Genomic DNA, 17,489 nt, shown 5'->3' with positions numbered 1-17,489 from the left:
AGAGGGCTATCCATAGCCACCCTATTAATTTGTCCGTAAAATTCATTGTTGTACTGGAAATAAGTTATGGTAAAGCAGTCAGAAAAAATCTGCTATGTATGAAGCAGCTTTGTTTACAGGAACCATAGTAAACTGGGATGCTACATCAAACCTGACAAGAATATTACTTGGGCTGACATTTTCCTTCAGTTTTTCAGTGAAATGCACAGTGTTTTTAATGTCAATTCTACCAGTATACAGCTGCATCAAAGAGAAGAGATATCGAGCCACCTGATGAGTGGAAGATACTGTGACACTCACAGTTAGTCTGAGAGGAACCTTTGGCTTATGCACCTTTGGCAGTTCATACAGTCTGTGTGGATAAGCTTCCATTCTGCAGAGTTGTTTTTTATCATCTGATGAAAAAGAAGACTGTTTTACCAGTTGATTGGTGGTTCTCAAAACTTTCATTGTAAGATCCTTCCAGAGTTTTTTATAAGCAGTGGGATCCAAAAGGTCACTAATCTTCTTGTGGTAATCTTTGCTATTCATCAAAACTATGGCATTACCCTTGGCGCTGTAAGTACATTCATGCCCTTAGCCGAATTGACCTCCCTTACCACTTTCTTTTCCACTAGACACACATTACTGTTATGCGGCTTTGCTTTGCATAATATCCAGACTATTTCTGTCTTAATTTCACACTGTATTGTAGTGATAAGATGGATTCCTGCCTCCACATTTGTTATAATGTCCTCTGTGGGAATGTTTAGTGGCATTGCTGCAAAATTACTGTTGGGATTGTGGGAGGACAGCGTAGGTTATCTTCAATCAGAAAGATTACCAACAATTAGTAATAAAATAATATTTATTAAGTATGAAGAAATACTAAACTTAAATGATACTTCTTCTTGTGAAATGCCGAGCACATTTAGGCATTTTAAGTTATTACCAGACCTTTCAAATATTAAAGTCCTGTCACTGTGGCTCTGAGTGATGCCGAAGCAGAGTCCAAAGCTGGCCTATGGAGCCTAAGTCTTGGAGACGACTGACAGACACTGCAACTTGTAGACTTGGCAGTAACTGGAGACTGTACATGACTTGGCGTACTGGAGAGAACTATCCCCCATAGCTCAGTGCTTTAGTATTTAATGAGATATTGACCAGTCACTAACCACACATGTGATACCCACAGGTTGGCAACTGTGGTCCCTGGTGGACCTCAGTGTAGTTTGTACTGCCAACCCATACAGTCACTACACTACAAATGTTTTGAGCTCAGCTTACCAATTGTGGTGCAATACTACCTGGAGTCGCAAGAACTGTCACTGCAAGTACCTCCATTCCTCAGAACTGAACTTTCTTCTTCAGTTAATTCTCTCCCACACAAGTTAATAACCATTCAAGAAGTCACAGCAACTGATGTTTCACGTCTGCCTTTCTGCAAGCCATCAAACTTATTCTTCTGCCTACTAGTTGACAGTTCTGCATTGAGTTCCACAGTCCTGAATGTTAAATCATCCACCTTGTTCTAGTCGCAACACTGCATTACACTGCTGATATACAGAATATGTAGATGGAGATACAACAGCATACTGCTAGTTGCCACCAGTTCTCACCGCATCTGGTGGATCTGCTCCTGTAGCATCACTAGTTCCATGCGGTTGTAAATACAGTTCACTTGTGCCAAGTGAAACATTCTCCTCACCTTCAGAAATTTCAGAACTGTTGCAGTTTTCCGGCAGCATAACAGGAAAATGAGGTACACAGTTGTTGAGCTTTTTTTCTTGTGCAGTCCCTCCAGCTGCAAACCCAAAATTGACATATCCACTCTGCAGAGGCTGTACTGAACATTGAGGGTTTAATGCATCTTATTAAATTTAACCACTGTTTAAAGCTATTTTTCCACACCAGGGATGCCAAGCGTAACAAATATTAGGGTCAATGGCAAAATGTAGTCTCACGGTGAACACAGATTTGACCTCCGTAAGCTACACAGTGGGTTACAGTAAATGAAACTTTCCACCTTAAAGGTGTGCCAGGATTATGAAATGTGGTGGATTTGAGCAAGAAATATCCACAGTCATTTTCCATAGCACAGTTGGCAGCAGCTTGCTTACCTCATATCTTCTAAATACAGCATCCTGCTTGGTTTCTTCTCCTTTGGTCACAAGCTCTAACACTTGTGCCATAAACAGTGCATAATAATGTGACAAGTGCATAGGTTTAGATGCAAAGCATAATAAGAATTGTAACATGTTAGGATGCCAACTAATTTTGTTTTATTTCATTAATTGCAATATTAGTAAAATGATTTCTATAGCCAGTCTGTCACTAATATTCATAACAAGACTCCCAGTCATTGATCATTATTTTCAGAGAACTGCAGATGTCACAAAAACGCTTCATACAATCTCAGAATCAACATGAGATTGCACAAATATGTTTTCCGGGGTAGCTTTAACAGTTAATTCTGTTTTTATACTGAGCTGCATTTCACACCCCAGATCATGTGTTGCCACCTCAAAAACTGATTGTAGACTGCCTTGGATTAACATAACGTCGCACAAGTACATCATCCGAGGTAATTTTTTAACAAACTGTTCTGTCTTTACATGAGATCAGATTTTATACACAGATTCATGTATTACCTGCTCAGAAACTGATCATAGACCGGTAGTGAGCTATCTAAGCAGTAATTGGCCCATTCTTTCCATGAATAAGCACTGACAGTAACTAGAAGTTGTAATTCTTATTTTCTCAGGAACTGAGTAATATTGAAATTATTATTAACAAGTAGTCTGTGCAAGTAATGTATTAGCACAGTTGTAGCTGCATATTAACATTTAAACAATAAATATAAATAATAAAAGATTCACCACTTGTTGTCGAGCGTTGCAGGTGAATTCACTCTCTCTTTCTGCTACAGTACGATACGGCTCTTGCTTGCCCAGCTGTTCTTTCGCTATGTGACCACCTGGCAAGTTGTTTGATGAGTCTGCTTTGTGATCCTACGTACTTGCTAGCCTCCTGTAACAAAATCTTCCTATACTGTGCATTAAAACAAAGCAACAAAAATGTAATAAACATGGGCAGGGATGTGGCATAAATGCCACAGGTTTTCATAGCCAGTGTTGTTTTCAGCTAAAGATTTCAGGCTGAGAGGCCATGGCAGATGTACAAAAGTGCTTGCTGACGTTTCATCTCCAACTGTGGAACCTCCCCAGGGGGGCTCACAGTTCTTTTGTGTGGCGCCCTGCCCTCCCTCACTATCCTCGCTCCTTCCCTGTTGCTCCCTCCTTCCCCTCTCTCTGTGTTCTGATTTATGTTGACCTGACTATCCACCTGGTCTCCTGTATTGGTTGCAATTTTATTCCTTTTGCCTGTTCTTTCATCCTTTTTGGCGTTTAGGTCCCCCCTTGAGGTTTGACCTCCACTTCAACTTTTCTTGTTTTTAGTGTGAGCCATTTGGGGAAGAACTTCCTCCCTAGCATCTAAAGTATGGATTTCTCCCCCTTCCCTTCTCCTCTCACTTCCCTGCTGCAGTCCCCTTCCACCCTGCTAGGTCACCAGCACACGTAACCAGTCTGTGTGGTGGGACTGGGATCACACTAATACCTGAAATGTTCCCTCCCCATGTATGCCAAGGAGGGGTTGCAATCTTCCTGGAGTGTTGGAACTCCCAGCAATGGCCACCGTGCCAGACAGCCCTTACTGTGGCTGGGTGGCACCCATGGGCAGAGCCCCCGATTGAAGTGGGTGATATCAGGGTGGATGCTTGGCACATGAAGCATATCAAGCTGCAAAAATCTGGCCATTCTCAAACAGCCATCTCTTCGAATGGTGAAGCAGGGTATATACGACCCGGGACAACCGGGAGATCTGGGAAAAACCCGGGAATTTTTTCATCCGGGAGAAAACCGGGAAAAACCCGGGAATTGTTTAGAATTCCGGGAATTTTTCATTGTTTTGGTTTTCAGTTAAATTTTTGTGATTTTGACTGGTAAGAACCAATAATCTAACAAAGGATATTACTGTATACAACTACTGCAGAATAATACTGAAGCAACAAAACCTGAACAAGAGAAAAAAAACTAAAATAAAACTTAAGTTGCAAAGGAAATGCGCCGTATACAACAACAAAACACAGTGCTTATACAAGCATCTGCCAACAGAGCTTAGGAAGACTATGCAATGCTTCATAACAACGAATTGCCTCTGATGAGCTTGACATGACAACTGTTTAAATTAGAGTCGTTTGAGTTGTTGCAGGCGGGCTCTTGCGCATGTGCAGTTTAGTCGCATATGAGTAGTACCTTCTCCCGCTTCTGGTTACAGCAGTGTGGCTGTACCTAATATGCCCCGGTTCAGAAATATAGTAAATCTGGGCTCTGATGCACAGAGCAGTCCGAGTTGTGGTGGGGAGGTGGGTCGTCTCTGCGTGACCCGTGTTTACGTTGAGTGATTTTGTTGTTTCATCTTCATTTATTGCTCTCACGTTAAATGATGATGAAATGGATTTTTGTGGCCGGGAGCTATCAAATGAATTAAAATACGTTCGCTTAGTAACGGAAGGCTAAAATATCTTATTAGTTTCAGATTTTATTTCCACTTTTCTAACAGTCAAGCATTAATCGCCTTGCAGAACAATGAAGTTATTTTTGTCGGTTTGCTAAAGAGATTTGGCTTTTATTAATCTTTTCTGTTGAGGCAGTCAATTTATTTGAAACGAAGTGTTTGAAATTAAACTCTTGGCTGGTTTCAACTGTTTGCTGCATTTCAAGTGCGTTTATGGCATTATACCATAATAAAGAACCAAACATGAGATAATACTGCACTGGTACTCCAAGAAAATTTACATCCGAATATGGACATACGAATGTGCAGTTTAAGCCGAATTACGCATTTTAGTATGGTTCACGAAATTCCGATGCTCTTGAAGTATTCTCTGATGTCTTGTTTCTTTTATGACATAATATAAAATCTTTTAATGTTTTACACGTATGAACATATGGGTTTCCTGCATCATCGTAACTGCGCAAGCGCGGTGACGTCTGTTATCTGGCGCTGTCTTGCAACTGCTGAAACGAACCTATTTCTCCAGAATGAGGTACTGGCAGAAGTAAAGCTGTGAGTACCGGGCGTGAGTCGTGCTTCGGTAGCTCAGTTGGTAGAGCACTAGCCCGCGAAAGGCAAAGGTCCCGAGTTCGAGTCTCGGTCAGGCACACAGTTTTAATCTGCCAGGAAGTTTCATATCACGCACACTCCGCTGCAGAGTGAAAATCTCATTCTGGAAACATCCCCCAGGCTGTGGCTAAGCCATGTCTCCGCAATATCCTTTCTTTCAGGAGTGCTAGTTCTGCAAGGTTCGCAGGAGAGCTTCTGTAAAGTTTGGAAAGTAGGAGACGAGGTACTGGCAGAAGTAAAGCTGTGAGTACCGGGCGTGAGTCGTGCTTCGGTAGCTCAGTTGGTAGAGCACTTGCCCGCGAAAGGCAAAGGTCCCTAGTTCGAGTCTCGGTCGGGCACACAGTTTTAATCTGCCAGGAAGTTTCGAACCTATTTCTAACAGGTTGTGGGAAAATATTGCGAATGGTGGTTTGAAAAGCGCTACATTCAAAGCAAATTTCCTTTTGCACAAGACGAACTATGTGCGAGAATGTACGATGAATTTCTTAGATCACAAATCGCTCTCATATAAAAATCAACTCTTTGAGGACGATCATTTAGAAGATCTTGCTATTGGCTGACGTATGCTGTCAGCAGCGGGCGAGATCAAGTGACATGAGCTATGACAGGCTTACAAAAAAATCACAATCTCGATTTCAGTGCTTCAGAAAGTGACATGCGGTGTTTGGTGGAATTCAAATTTATACCATCGTAATACGAAAATATGCAGCATACATGCCCACCGCCCCGGGAGTTTCGTTTTATAAAGTGCCGGGAAATTCTACGTCGGTATATAAAACCATAAACATTCAAACGATTGATGAGTTTTACATTGCCGAGGAAGAGTATACTGTCACTTGACACAGAAAAAGTGTATTTTCACCTGGGAGAACGTGTATTTTTAATTGGGAAATTCAGGAGAAATCTGGGAATTTTTTTTCTTTGTCCCCACGTATACACCCTGTGAAGGCTCATTGAATGCTGCTCTGCATGACCTGGCAACCTTCCCTTCCCTGGCTACACCATGGGAGGGGGGCCAGGCTCACTGTCTTGGGATGAATCCCTTTCCTCATTACCTCGTCCGTACTAGGACAGAAGGGGACACATTCACCACCACAAAGCCATTGTTTTTCATGGAAAATGTCGAGGACAAGTTTGGTGAAGTGGAGTGTCTTAGTAAGATGCAGTCAGACTCGATGCTGATCAAAGCTTCTTCTGCTACCCAATCCACAGCCAATCTTGGCAATGTTCCACAGTCTATTACTCCTCACCAATCTCTGAATATGGTCCAGGCAGTGATTTTTCGTAGGTACCTCATCCTGCAAACTGATGAGGAACTCCGGGCTAATCTGGAGTGGCGTGGTGTCATTTTGTTTGACGTGTGCAGAAGGGTCACAGAGACAACAGCTCTGATACTGGCGCCTTCATTCTGGCTTTTGAGAAGGATACCCTCCCAGAGAAGGTAAAGGTTATGTGCTACAGATGTGACGTGAAGCTGTACGTCCCTCCACCTATGCAGTATGAGAGACTCCATCCATTGTCACTATTTTCAACTTTTGTCTCTGTTACTTCATTTCCTTCTCCTACCTCTTCGTTACGCCATCCCTCCTCCCTCCCCCCCCCCCATCCCCCCTCCCCCTCCCCCCCTCCCCTGCAGTTCCCATGACCTCCCATCCTGGAGCCGCTCCTCCTCCCTGGCCAAAGAAGTGGCCCCCTTCTTCGGCACCTGCTGGTGATCAGGGTCCCTCCTGGGACTCCTCTCCCTGCCATCTGTCAGGCCAGCAGACTCCTACCACCACTCAGCCACGAGATGCACCGTCTGTGCACCCCAAGGTTGCCCGCTCTCTTTCGGTTCCAGGTCTTGCAGATGCCTGTACTCCCTCTGTGCCCTGCCCTCCTCCAGCTCTGAAAGAGAAGGAAAAAAAACATAAATCCCTAGACAAGGCATCCCCAGTGCCCCCAGAGGTGCCATCTCCCCCCTCGCAACTTGAGTCTGACATTTTATTTATGGATGTCACCCCATCCTTGTTGATGACTACTGACCAAGTGACATAACCTCCTCTCAGCTTCTTTACGTCTAACTCGGACTCTCGCAACATGATCATCCAGTGGAATTGCAACCGATACTATTGTCACCTACCAGAAATGCAACATTTTGTCTTGTCCTCTTCCGCGTTCTGTCTTGTTCTTCAAGAAACACATTTCCATTATGACCGCTCCAACATTTTGTGGTTATCGAGTGTTCTGTTGGAACCGTGCCAGCCCCAGGATAGAATCTGGTGGGGTCTACACTTCGGTTTGCTCCATGTCATTAGTGGCTGGATACCCCTATGTAACAATTTGGAAGCAATAGTGGTTTGAGTGCAAACAACTCTGGCAATCACCATGTGCAATGTCTACCTCCCTCCAGGTAGACCACTTCCTTTCGCTGAACTGTTTATCTTAATCTAGCAACTCCTGTCCCGTTTCTCCTCCTTCGGGACTTCAATGCCTATCACCCACTGTGGGGGGCATGTCACTTCAATGGGTAGGGGTCTCCTAAATGACCAACTTATCACGTACTTCAATTTGTGTGTCCTCAATGATGGTTCCCCTACCCACTTCAGTGCCGTTCATGGCACCTACTCTGCTATCGATCTCACAATCTCCTTCCCTGCCCTCGTGACTCCCTTACATTGGTCATCCCATGTTGACCTTTGTGACAAGTGACCACTTTCCTGTGAGCCTATGTTCCCCCGCTGCCGCCAGGCGCGCAGGCCACCATGTTGGGTATTCTGCAGTGCCAGTTGGCCTTCATATACATCTACTGTGCACTATGACACCTCTCTCTTTAGTTACATTGATGTAGTCTTACAGTGCTTCTCTGCCAGTATTCTTCATGCTGCTGGCACTGCTTTTCCCTGATCCACAGGTCCCCCTCATCGTTGACCGGTACCATGGTGGACAAAGGATGTCGCCGTCACTGTCCAGGACCACTGATGGGCACTACAGTGATTTCAGCGACACCCTTCACAGACCAACTTCCTCGCTTTGAAGCATCTCCATGCTAAGGCTCGTTATCTTATTAAGCAGAGTAAAAAGGAATGCCGGGAGCACTATGTTTCCTCCCTGGGGATGTGTGCCTCCTCATTGCAGGTTTGCTCCAAGCTCTGTGACAGTGAACTGTTCAGGGTCTTAACCTCCAAGGTGCTCTGTGCACTGATCCATTGGTCCTCACAAAACACCTCATGACACACTTTGTGATGGCATCGGCGTCATCTTCCTATCCTGCTCCCTTTCTCCGGCAGAAATGCAGAGTTGAACAGACCTCACTCTTCAACTTTTGTGGTCCTGTCCTCCTCAGTTGCGCGTAATACTACGGTATATTGATAATTTTCACTTATGGACCGTCTGACAGCAACTGAATAAAACACAATTTTAGTGCCATACGCGTTTCGCCTTTATTTTCTGCAAGGCATCATCAGTGGCAGGTTGCGTAGACAGTTTCTTACATATTACGCTCCTGTTGCATTTTTGGTGTTGTTCTTCTTCCTATGAGCGCCAATTTGCTGTTTTTTCCGCATTCCACAGCACTATGCACTGAATGCTTGTTTTAATGCAATGTTTTGGTTTCTGTTGCCGACTAAACAGCAAATTGGCACTCATAGGAAGAAGAACAACACCAAAAATGCAACAGGAGTGTAATATGTAAGAAACTGTCTACGCAACCTGCCACTGATGATGCCTTGCAGAAAATAAAGGCGAAACGCGTATGGCACTAAAATTGTGTTTTATTCAGTTGCTGTCAGACGGTCCATAAGTGAAAATTATCAATATACCGTAGTAGACCTCACTCTGTTTAATCCTGCACCATGCTGAGCTCTATAATGCACCCTTCAATGAATGGTAATTGTTGCAGGCTCTCACCTCTTCCTGAGACACAGCCCCAGGCCCGGATTACATCCACAACCAGATGATCCAACACTTCGACATTCCCCAGAGGCAACATCTCCTCAGGGTCTTCAATCACATTTGGCTCGTGGGTGCTTTTCCGTCACGGTGGCGAGACAGTGTAGTTCACCAGAGGGAACATCTCCTCAGGGTCTTCAATTGCATTTGGCTCCTGGATGCTTTTCCTTTACAATGGGGAAACAGTCTAGTTATCCCCATCCTTAAGCCCGGGAAGAACCCAATGTCTCTCGACAGCTATCGCCTAATTAGCCTGACGAATGTACTTTGTAAACTGCTCAAGAGGATGGTCAGCTTCAGATTATGTTGGATACTCAAACCTCAGGGCCTATTGTCCCCATATCGATGTGGCTTCTGGGCAGAACACTCTCCAACTAGTTGTTTACTCAGATTGGAATCAGCCATCTGACAGGCCTTTACTCTTCGCTGACACCTTGTCACTGTTTTCTTTGACCCACATAAGGCATACTACATGGCTTGGCACCTTCACATTTTAGTTACTCTCCATGACTGGGGCTTCCATGGTCCCCTTCTGATTTTTATCTGCAAGTTTTTATCTCGCCGGCTCTTCTGGATTCGAGTTGGCACTTCACTCAGCACCTCTCAGATTCAGAACAGTATCTCACAGGGTTCTGTGCTAAGTGTCACACTCTTCCTCATTGCCATCAATGGGCTCATGACCTCTGTTGGACCTCTGGTTATCTCAGCATGTACGTCGATGATTTTTGCATCTGGTGCAGCTCCCACTCGGTAGCATCTACTGAGAGCCAGGATCAAGGCGCCATCTGATGGGCAGCTGCATGGGCCATCTGCCATGGATTCCAGTTTTCTCCCTCCGAAATGCGGGTTATGCATTTTTGTCATTGGCCCGCAGTACACCCTGATGCAGAGCTTTATTTAGGTGACCAGTTCCTCAATGCTATAGCACAGTCCCGTTTCTTGGGACTTATTTTTGATAACAAGCTGACATGGTTGCCCCACATTCGCCACCTAAAGACTACATGTATGCGGAAGCTTAATTCTCTCCATCTCCTAACCCACACATCTTGGGGTGCAGACCGTTCCACTCTTCTCCATCTTTACCGTGCTCTGGTCTTGTCCAGACTAGATTATAGTAGTCAGGTTTATGGCTCAGCAGCTCCGTCCACTTTGAAACTGCTTGACCCTGTCCGTCATTGCAGGCTGCATCTGGCTATTGGTGCCTTTCGCACTAGTCCTGTTGATAGTCTCCTCACAGAAGTGGGGATTCCGCCTCCACACATACGAAGGAGCCAACTCCTTGTTTCTTACGCAATCACCATTTGCCAATTCCTTGATGATTCTTTGTACCCTGTACTCTTTGCCAACGAGGGATGTGTCCCTCCTAACAGCCACCCATGGGTGGGATTGCTGGTTGGTATGCGTCTCACTTCCCCCTCTCAGGATCTTCATCTCCACTCACTGAGCTGCACCCCGTATCTTTCCTCCCATACCTCCCCACGGATGGTGCCTAGACCATAGATTAGGTCCGATCTATTCCAGGATCAGATTTCTGTCGCTCCTATGGTTTTACGGTGTCTTGTATGTGTCATCCTTGCAGAGTTCCAGTGTGCCACCACATTTTACACTAACGGTTCTACGACAATCAATAAAGTGGGATACGCTTTCATGCCTCCTACTGGCTTTGAACATCATTTATTGCCAGGATCATGTAGTGTGTTCACAGCAGAGCTCCTAGCCATTCACAGGGCCCTCCTCCTTGTTTCTCAGGCCTCCCTCTACAGTGTTTTAATTTGTTCAGACTCCATGCACAGCGAGCAGGCTATCGGCCGATGCTACTCTCATCATCCTTCAGTCTCTTCTGCCCGTGAGCATTCCACCTGTTCAGTCATCTTTCTCTGGGTCCCAAGTCTTGTGGGCATCCCAGGGAATGAACTGGCTGACTGTTTGGCTAGAGAAGCAGATACTTACCTCCATTTCCTTTCATGATTCCAGCTGTGGGTATGCAGATCTACACCAAATCTCTCTTTTCCCAAAAGTGGAATGACATCTGGAGCGCTACTGCTCATAGTAATAAACTCCGCACAATCAAGGAGTCTACTGCAGTTTGGTGCTTTTCCTTCCACTCCTCTCGGAAGGAGTCCACATCGGTCATACCCAATTCACCCATTGTTTCCTCCTACGTTATTACCCAACCCCACAATGTGGAGCCAGAGTGATGATATCTCACATATTGGTGGAATGTCCCCCTCTTTCGATCCTTCATTTTAAGTATAGTCTTCCTGATTCCTTAAATTTAACATTAGCAGATGATCCACAGATGTTTGAACTGGTCCTCAGTTTCCTCTGTGAAAGTGGTTTTTATTTCCAGATACTTTACTCTTGGAGCAGGGGCTGGTTAGTTGTGGTTGGGACTTCTTTTAGTCTTCTCGGTCTGTGACCCCATGACTGCCCCCTTGTTTCCAGTTTTTAGATTTGGTCTCACCTTTTATGCCTTTACTGTGTGTGTTTAATGTTCATTATTTTATAATTTGACTCCTGTGACTGGATCCATTCACTTTTAGTGGACTCTCTTTCTTCTGCGACTAACTTTGGAATTGCGGGACTGATGACCTTGCCGCTTGGTCCCATAACCCCTCTCAATTAAGTAATTAATTAATCCAACTGTGGGAGACATCTTCAGAGGTACAACAGCTACTGCCACTAATAGAAGAGGAGGAGATTTAAGTTAGATAAAATATAGATGCTGACTTTGTGCCAACAGAATGACAGTTCATTATTTTTGTTCAAATATGGCATCACATGACATATGGTGGCGCCCTCAGTTTGCTCTATAAATGTGAGAGCCCCCTTAAGCCTTAGTGGCAGGAGCTGTTTTACCTCAGTTGATGTCTCCCGCAATTGGAGACAAAACATCAGGAAGCTGTTTTATGCATTGACCACGGCCTCTCAGCCTGGAAATATTGACTGAAAAAACTTGAGTTTCATTCATAACTGGTGCTTAGACATCATGCAGTTTCAATTCATACGATTCATATCTGTTGTTGGAATAATGTGGGAATGAAATTTAAAAAAAAAAAAAAAAAAAAAAAATAGAGTACCAGAAACGAGATTTGATCCACAGACCTCATGTTTATGAAACTAAGTGCCTACTTGCTCAGCTGCAGAATCCTTGATTGCTAGTGATCATACGAAACATGTGTAAAATGTTGAAATTCAGTTTTCTCCAAAATGGTTTAGAACTACATCCTGCTATTTACGTATTGCTGGTAGGCAATGAAAATCTCACACCTCGAGTTTTTAAATTTTTGCAGGAGGGGGTTGTGGCAGGAAGAGCACCCGGCCACCCTCTGCAACTAACACTGCCAAATCAATAGTAACATGGCCAACCACGTGTGACATGGTACCAAGGCCCCAAGAAAGAAAGAAAAAGAAAAGTGGTTTCTTAAAAAATAATATGAAGTGATACAGATAAGGTTGCTACATGTGTAACTACTGTATGTAGTAGAATCCTAGTTGTTGATAGATTAGAGAAAGCCATGCACTTTCACATCTCTTTTTGATAATGGAGCTACTGGTTACTGGACTTACAAGGTTATCTCAGACAGGTGGAGTCAAAAGGTTTTTTTTTTTTTGCCTCTCATTGATATGTTGAAGTCCTAGTTGTCCCCTACACAGCCTGTCAGTATGAAGCAAATCAGAGTGGGGGAAGTTCATACAGTCCCTTCATTAGAAACTGAATTGTTGAAGCTGTTGAAACAGTAAATAGAGACCTGTTGATGCACGTTTGCAATGGAATGGATTACCATTTTGATGTTCCTCAAGCTACATATGGTGCTCATGTTGAGTGTATAGCATAGTGTCTGTGCAAACATAAAACTTTGAACCTTCTTCTATTCAATGACATGCACAATCTGTTTATCTTTCATAGTTTCTCTACAATAAACAACTGAAATCTGTTCTTACATTTGAATCACCCTGTATAAGTTAATTGTCCCCAGACTTTAGACGGTTTCTCTCATTTTCCCTTTCTTAGATCATGGTGGAAACTACTGTTACTAGTCGTGGTTCTCAGTCTTGTATGCTAAAACAAAATACACATTGTTTGCAAGAATAAACTTGGACATTTGCCTTAAGTAATAAGAGTGGAATGGAATGTGACAGTTGGCTGCAAAATTCATCAAATCAAGTCTTCAGGAGATGGAAACGAAAAATAATGGTTGCAAAGTGAAACTGGAATAATTATGCGATTTTCTACTACTCAGCAACCTGATGTAAATGTCATGTATTGTAACTTACTTTGTATGTAGATTTTGCTCTGAATAATACACTTTGACTGATCAGTGGGTACACAGTTTGACATTTATTGCATCTACATGTGAACTGTGGAATATCTCCCAGCATATAGACAGACCAAAGGCTGCAGGTGGTTAAGATGTACTTATTGTATGACCTGCCTGGTGTTGAAAACTGAAGACTAGTATTGTTTCCTTCAGTCAGTCAAAATTCTCAGTAACATCTAGCAAAATACTGGATGCTACTAACTCATTACATTGCAGTCCAGATGTAGACAAAGGTTGCTCATTAGAAACTAAGCTTTAACCAATTCGCCTGACATGATGTAGTAGTGTATTGCCCAAGAAAACAATTACAATAAACTGTTCCTTTGTACCTATTTAGAATAAGCAGTAAGTATTATGTTAGTATTGTGGCTCAGAAATAATTTAACAGTTAAATGGGAGTCTTAATTTCATATTTTTTGCACTGTTTGCATGATGTTTATCAAAATGATGCTGCACAGGGACTAACATATGCTTAATAATGCTGTTGACCCCTAAACAATGCTGCCATTGTCCAAACTGGATAAAATGAGTGCTTTATAAAATTTTAACAAAACTTTTTGAAGCACATCTCAGGAACCTGTTACCAAGGAAATAGTGTACAGTGTTCCTTCTTGCAGGAAGTTGTTAGTTGCCTTATATATGGTAACCATGTAAGTTTATCATCAAAAAGAAGTCCTCCAAAATGGTACTGGTCCACTGCTTCCTGCATTTTGGAGAAATAGTTCTATACAGGGATGGGCAGACCATAATCTACAAAACTGCATGATGCTTGTTTTAGTTGGTGAGAAATTGTATCCATGGTTTTGCAGCCTTTTCTTATCTTCTATATAGCTGCCTGTAGTTGATGTTAGGCTGGACACTGAGTCACATCGACATTCCAGGTAATGAGTTGACTGACAAACTAGCCAAAGAAGCAATGGGAATTTAAATACTCAAAGTGATACTCAAACTGCTGTCTTAACGACACACGTTAGGTACCACATTCTGAAGAAATGTGAAGACAAATGGCAATATAGTACACAATTCAGTAAACTATAGTTGAGATGGCGTAAGAAGATCCTTGACAGCTTGCAGCAATGTTACCACTTTCAGCTGTGAAGTGCCAACAGCTGCTGGCGAAATCAATAGGCTGTGACAACACTGAGGCGTTGTCACAGAGACATTTACAAAATCACATTACTGTGCCTGATTGAAGTAGGTATGCATAGCTACCACACCCAGCCTCTGCGACTGTCATGTATTAACTTATGCCGACTCGACTATAAAGATCATCAAACACTGTCTTAGACCACCTTGGCAGTGGACATACCAAAATAACTAATGAATTTCTACTAAGCCAAGAAGCAACCCCACAATGCATCTGTATAGAAACACTGATTTACCATATCCTAAAAAATTATCCAGCTACCAAAGATCTGTCATGTCAAATAGACCTAGGACACCGTCTGTCAGATTACAGCACATGATGAAACAGCTGTAAGCCGTGTGCTACACTTCCTAAAAAAGTGTGGATATTACAGCAAAATTTAGAGGCAACATCATTGTATGTTGGCCTAATGGTGGAGGTGGGAGGATGGACTTCTCCCTCCTGGTTTAGCCCCGAGGCACCACCCAGTCTGTTCTTCTCACGAGAACCTACCACGGGTGACAAACCATCTCTATTTCTATTTCTGAATTACAATAGACTAGCTACATATACTTGGTTGCCATTTTAACTTTTACCATGAGATCTTAATTTTATTTTTGACAGCTGAATTTTAGTAGGGTAGTTACCCCTTCATGTACCTAGTGCAAAATATATGATACTCTTACTGCTATCAAACAAAGAGAGGGAAAAGAAGGCTTGTACCTACATCTTCAGATGCCATGAGAGGATCAAGGGGCTAATAACCACATAGTTGAGTCCTTTTATATTTACAAACATCTCTTCCTCCTCCTCCACCTCCACCTCCTCCCCCATACGGTTAATGCACTCTCTTCTGTACACAGTGTCATTGACTATAAACTAGTATACACTATGTTTCAAAATTCCAGCTAGAGATTAAAAGCATTTGTATAGTGTTCTGGAGAGATAATCAGTTTGTGTGTAAAGGTGTAATGTTTCCATACCATACGCCATAAATCGGTAACTCCCACATGGGCTAAGGGGATACTGTAAGTTACTGTAACTGGTAATTTTTAAATATGTAACCAATTAATGTGTTAACAATGCCCTGTGCACTGTGGTAGAACCAGAACAGAAAGCAGACTGCCTGTGAGAAAACAACCCCCACCCCACCCCTCCCAACACGCGCGTGCACACGCACACACAAGACAGAGACGGGGGGGGGGGGAGGTGAATACTGTGGATTGTGTTTGCCTTAGCACCTATTTATGCCATACCACATTAATTAATTGATTACAAAATGTAATTACTGCTGCCCCCAACTAATGTGGAAGAGTGGAAAGCATTGTTTCACATTAATCATATCTGTGTAGTTAATACTGTGTGTTGTAAAGGGATACAAGCCACGATCTCTTCCTTTTGTGGAAAATATGCTGGCAGTTGAAATATCACAACACACAAGGACCATCTCAAAGCTCATTTTTGCCTAGGCGACTCGCTGCTAAGTCTGGAAGGGGAATCAAGCAGCTGTTGACAGACTGAAGCTTCCAATTGGCCTGTGAGGCATGGCTGAATGGCATAATTGGTAGCTCACTGCCTGCTGAAGGTAGAGATTCAGGTTCATCTTACAGTCTGGCAAATAGGTTTAATTTGTTACATATCACCCTCACACAATATATTCTACACTGTGTAAAAGGTTTTTTTCCCGTTATTTTAAATGTTTGTGCCAGAGGCTTGGAAGCTGTTTTTCTCCAGCATGGCTACCTATTTGAATCATTGCTTACATAGTTTCCTTGTGCATATCCTTAGTATTTAGAAGGGGATTTTAGAAATATTGTGTATATTCTTTCATTGTATTGATTGTTCCAGTGTACTATGGTTTTAACTATTCATTTTGAGATTGACATTATCTTAAACATGAAAACTACTTCTTTACTTTAAATGGGAGAGATAATAGATTATTTATAATTTTCTTGACAAAAACTTTTTCAATTTTGTGTCATTTGACCCATTTTAAATAGATATATCCAATAAAAATTCCTTTGTTGTTATTTTTGTAGATGTGATTTACATTGGAACCATCCAGTCACAGCATCTTGAAGTTGGAAAACTGATGTTGAATAATGGAAAGCCTATACTCTGTGAAAAGCCGTTGACTTTGAACTTAAAAGAAACAACTGAGTTGATATCATTAGCAAAGCGGAAAGGGTTATTTATGATGGAAGCAGTCTGGTCTCGTTTCTTCCCTGCATATAGCATGCTGAAGAAAGAAATAGAATCAGGTAGCATAGGTGAAGTCATTCAAGTGATGGCAAATTTTGGGTTTCCTATAGAAGACTTGGAGCGTATAAGGTAGACACAGAACTTTATTTTACCCATTCTAATTAAATCATATGCTTTAATTAGTATCTGATAATATCTTTTATTGTTTATATAAGGCTTATGTTTCTAGGGATGGCAGCTTCTATGCTATCATTAGTTGCTTAGATTTGGGATAAAGCATGGAATGGCTAACATTCATGCAAGTTTCCTACCAGCTGTTTCTAATTTGGGTTGAAGACATTGTTGGCATTCAGCCATTCTGGATCAGACACTCCCATACCTTTTGATCTCTGTGAGGTATTTAATTTTTGCTTACTTCCCTTACTTGGAAGGCCTTCTCTATTTGTCATCCGAGTATAGCCTCTAAAGCAGATAGAGGCTTCCAAGAAAAAAAACACACACGAGGGGAAAGTAAGTTTGCAAATGACCTGGAACCATCCAGCCCTAACTATAAATACATTAAATATGCCGATGATACAAATATACGTATCAAAGGAAAGACCCCAGAAGAGTTCCAAAATGTATGTATCAGAATGGTTCGCAATGAACAACTTAATAATAAACACACATAAAACAAACACTGTGCGTCTACACACGGTGCAGAATAAACAGCCTTTAAATACAACCACAGAACTGTCAGGCAAAAG

At 42.6% G+C, this 17,489-nt stretch overlaps 1 protein-coding gene across 2 annotated transcripts in view; it reads left to right on the top strand.

Moving 5' to 3' along the window:
- The window catches only part of LOC124709122 (trans-1,2-dihydrobenzene-1,2-diol dehydrogenase-like), a 101,786-nt gene that overhangs the window by 12,966 nt on the left and 71,331 nt on the right, over positions 1–17,489 (top strand). For both annotated transcript variants that reach the window (XM_047240778.1, XM_047240780.1), the window contains exon 3: positions 16,581–16,872. In XM_047240778.1, the coding sequence (XP_047096734.1) occupies positions 16,581–16,872 (292 nt within the window). The remainder of the gene's footprint in view (positions 1–16,580; positions 16,873–17,489) is intronic.

This window comes from Schistocerca piceifrons, chromosome 7 (genome assembly GCF_021461385.2).
Source record: "Schistocerca piceifrons isolate TAMUIC-IGC-003096 chromosome 7, iqSchPice1.1, whole genome shotgun sequence".
Lineage (NCBI taxonomy): Eukaryota > Metazoa > Arthropoda > Insecta > Orthoptera > Acrididae > Schistocerca > Schistocerca piceifrons.
This window is presented reverse-complemented; position numbering and strand designations above follow the sequence as displayed.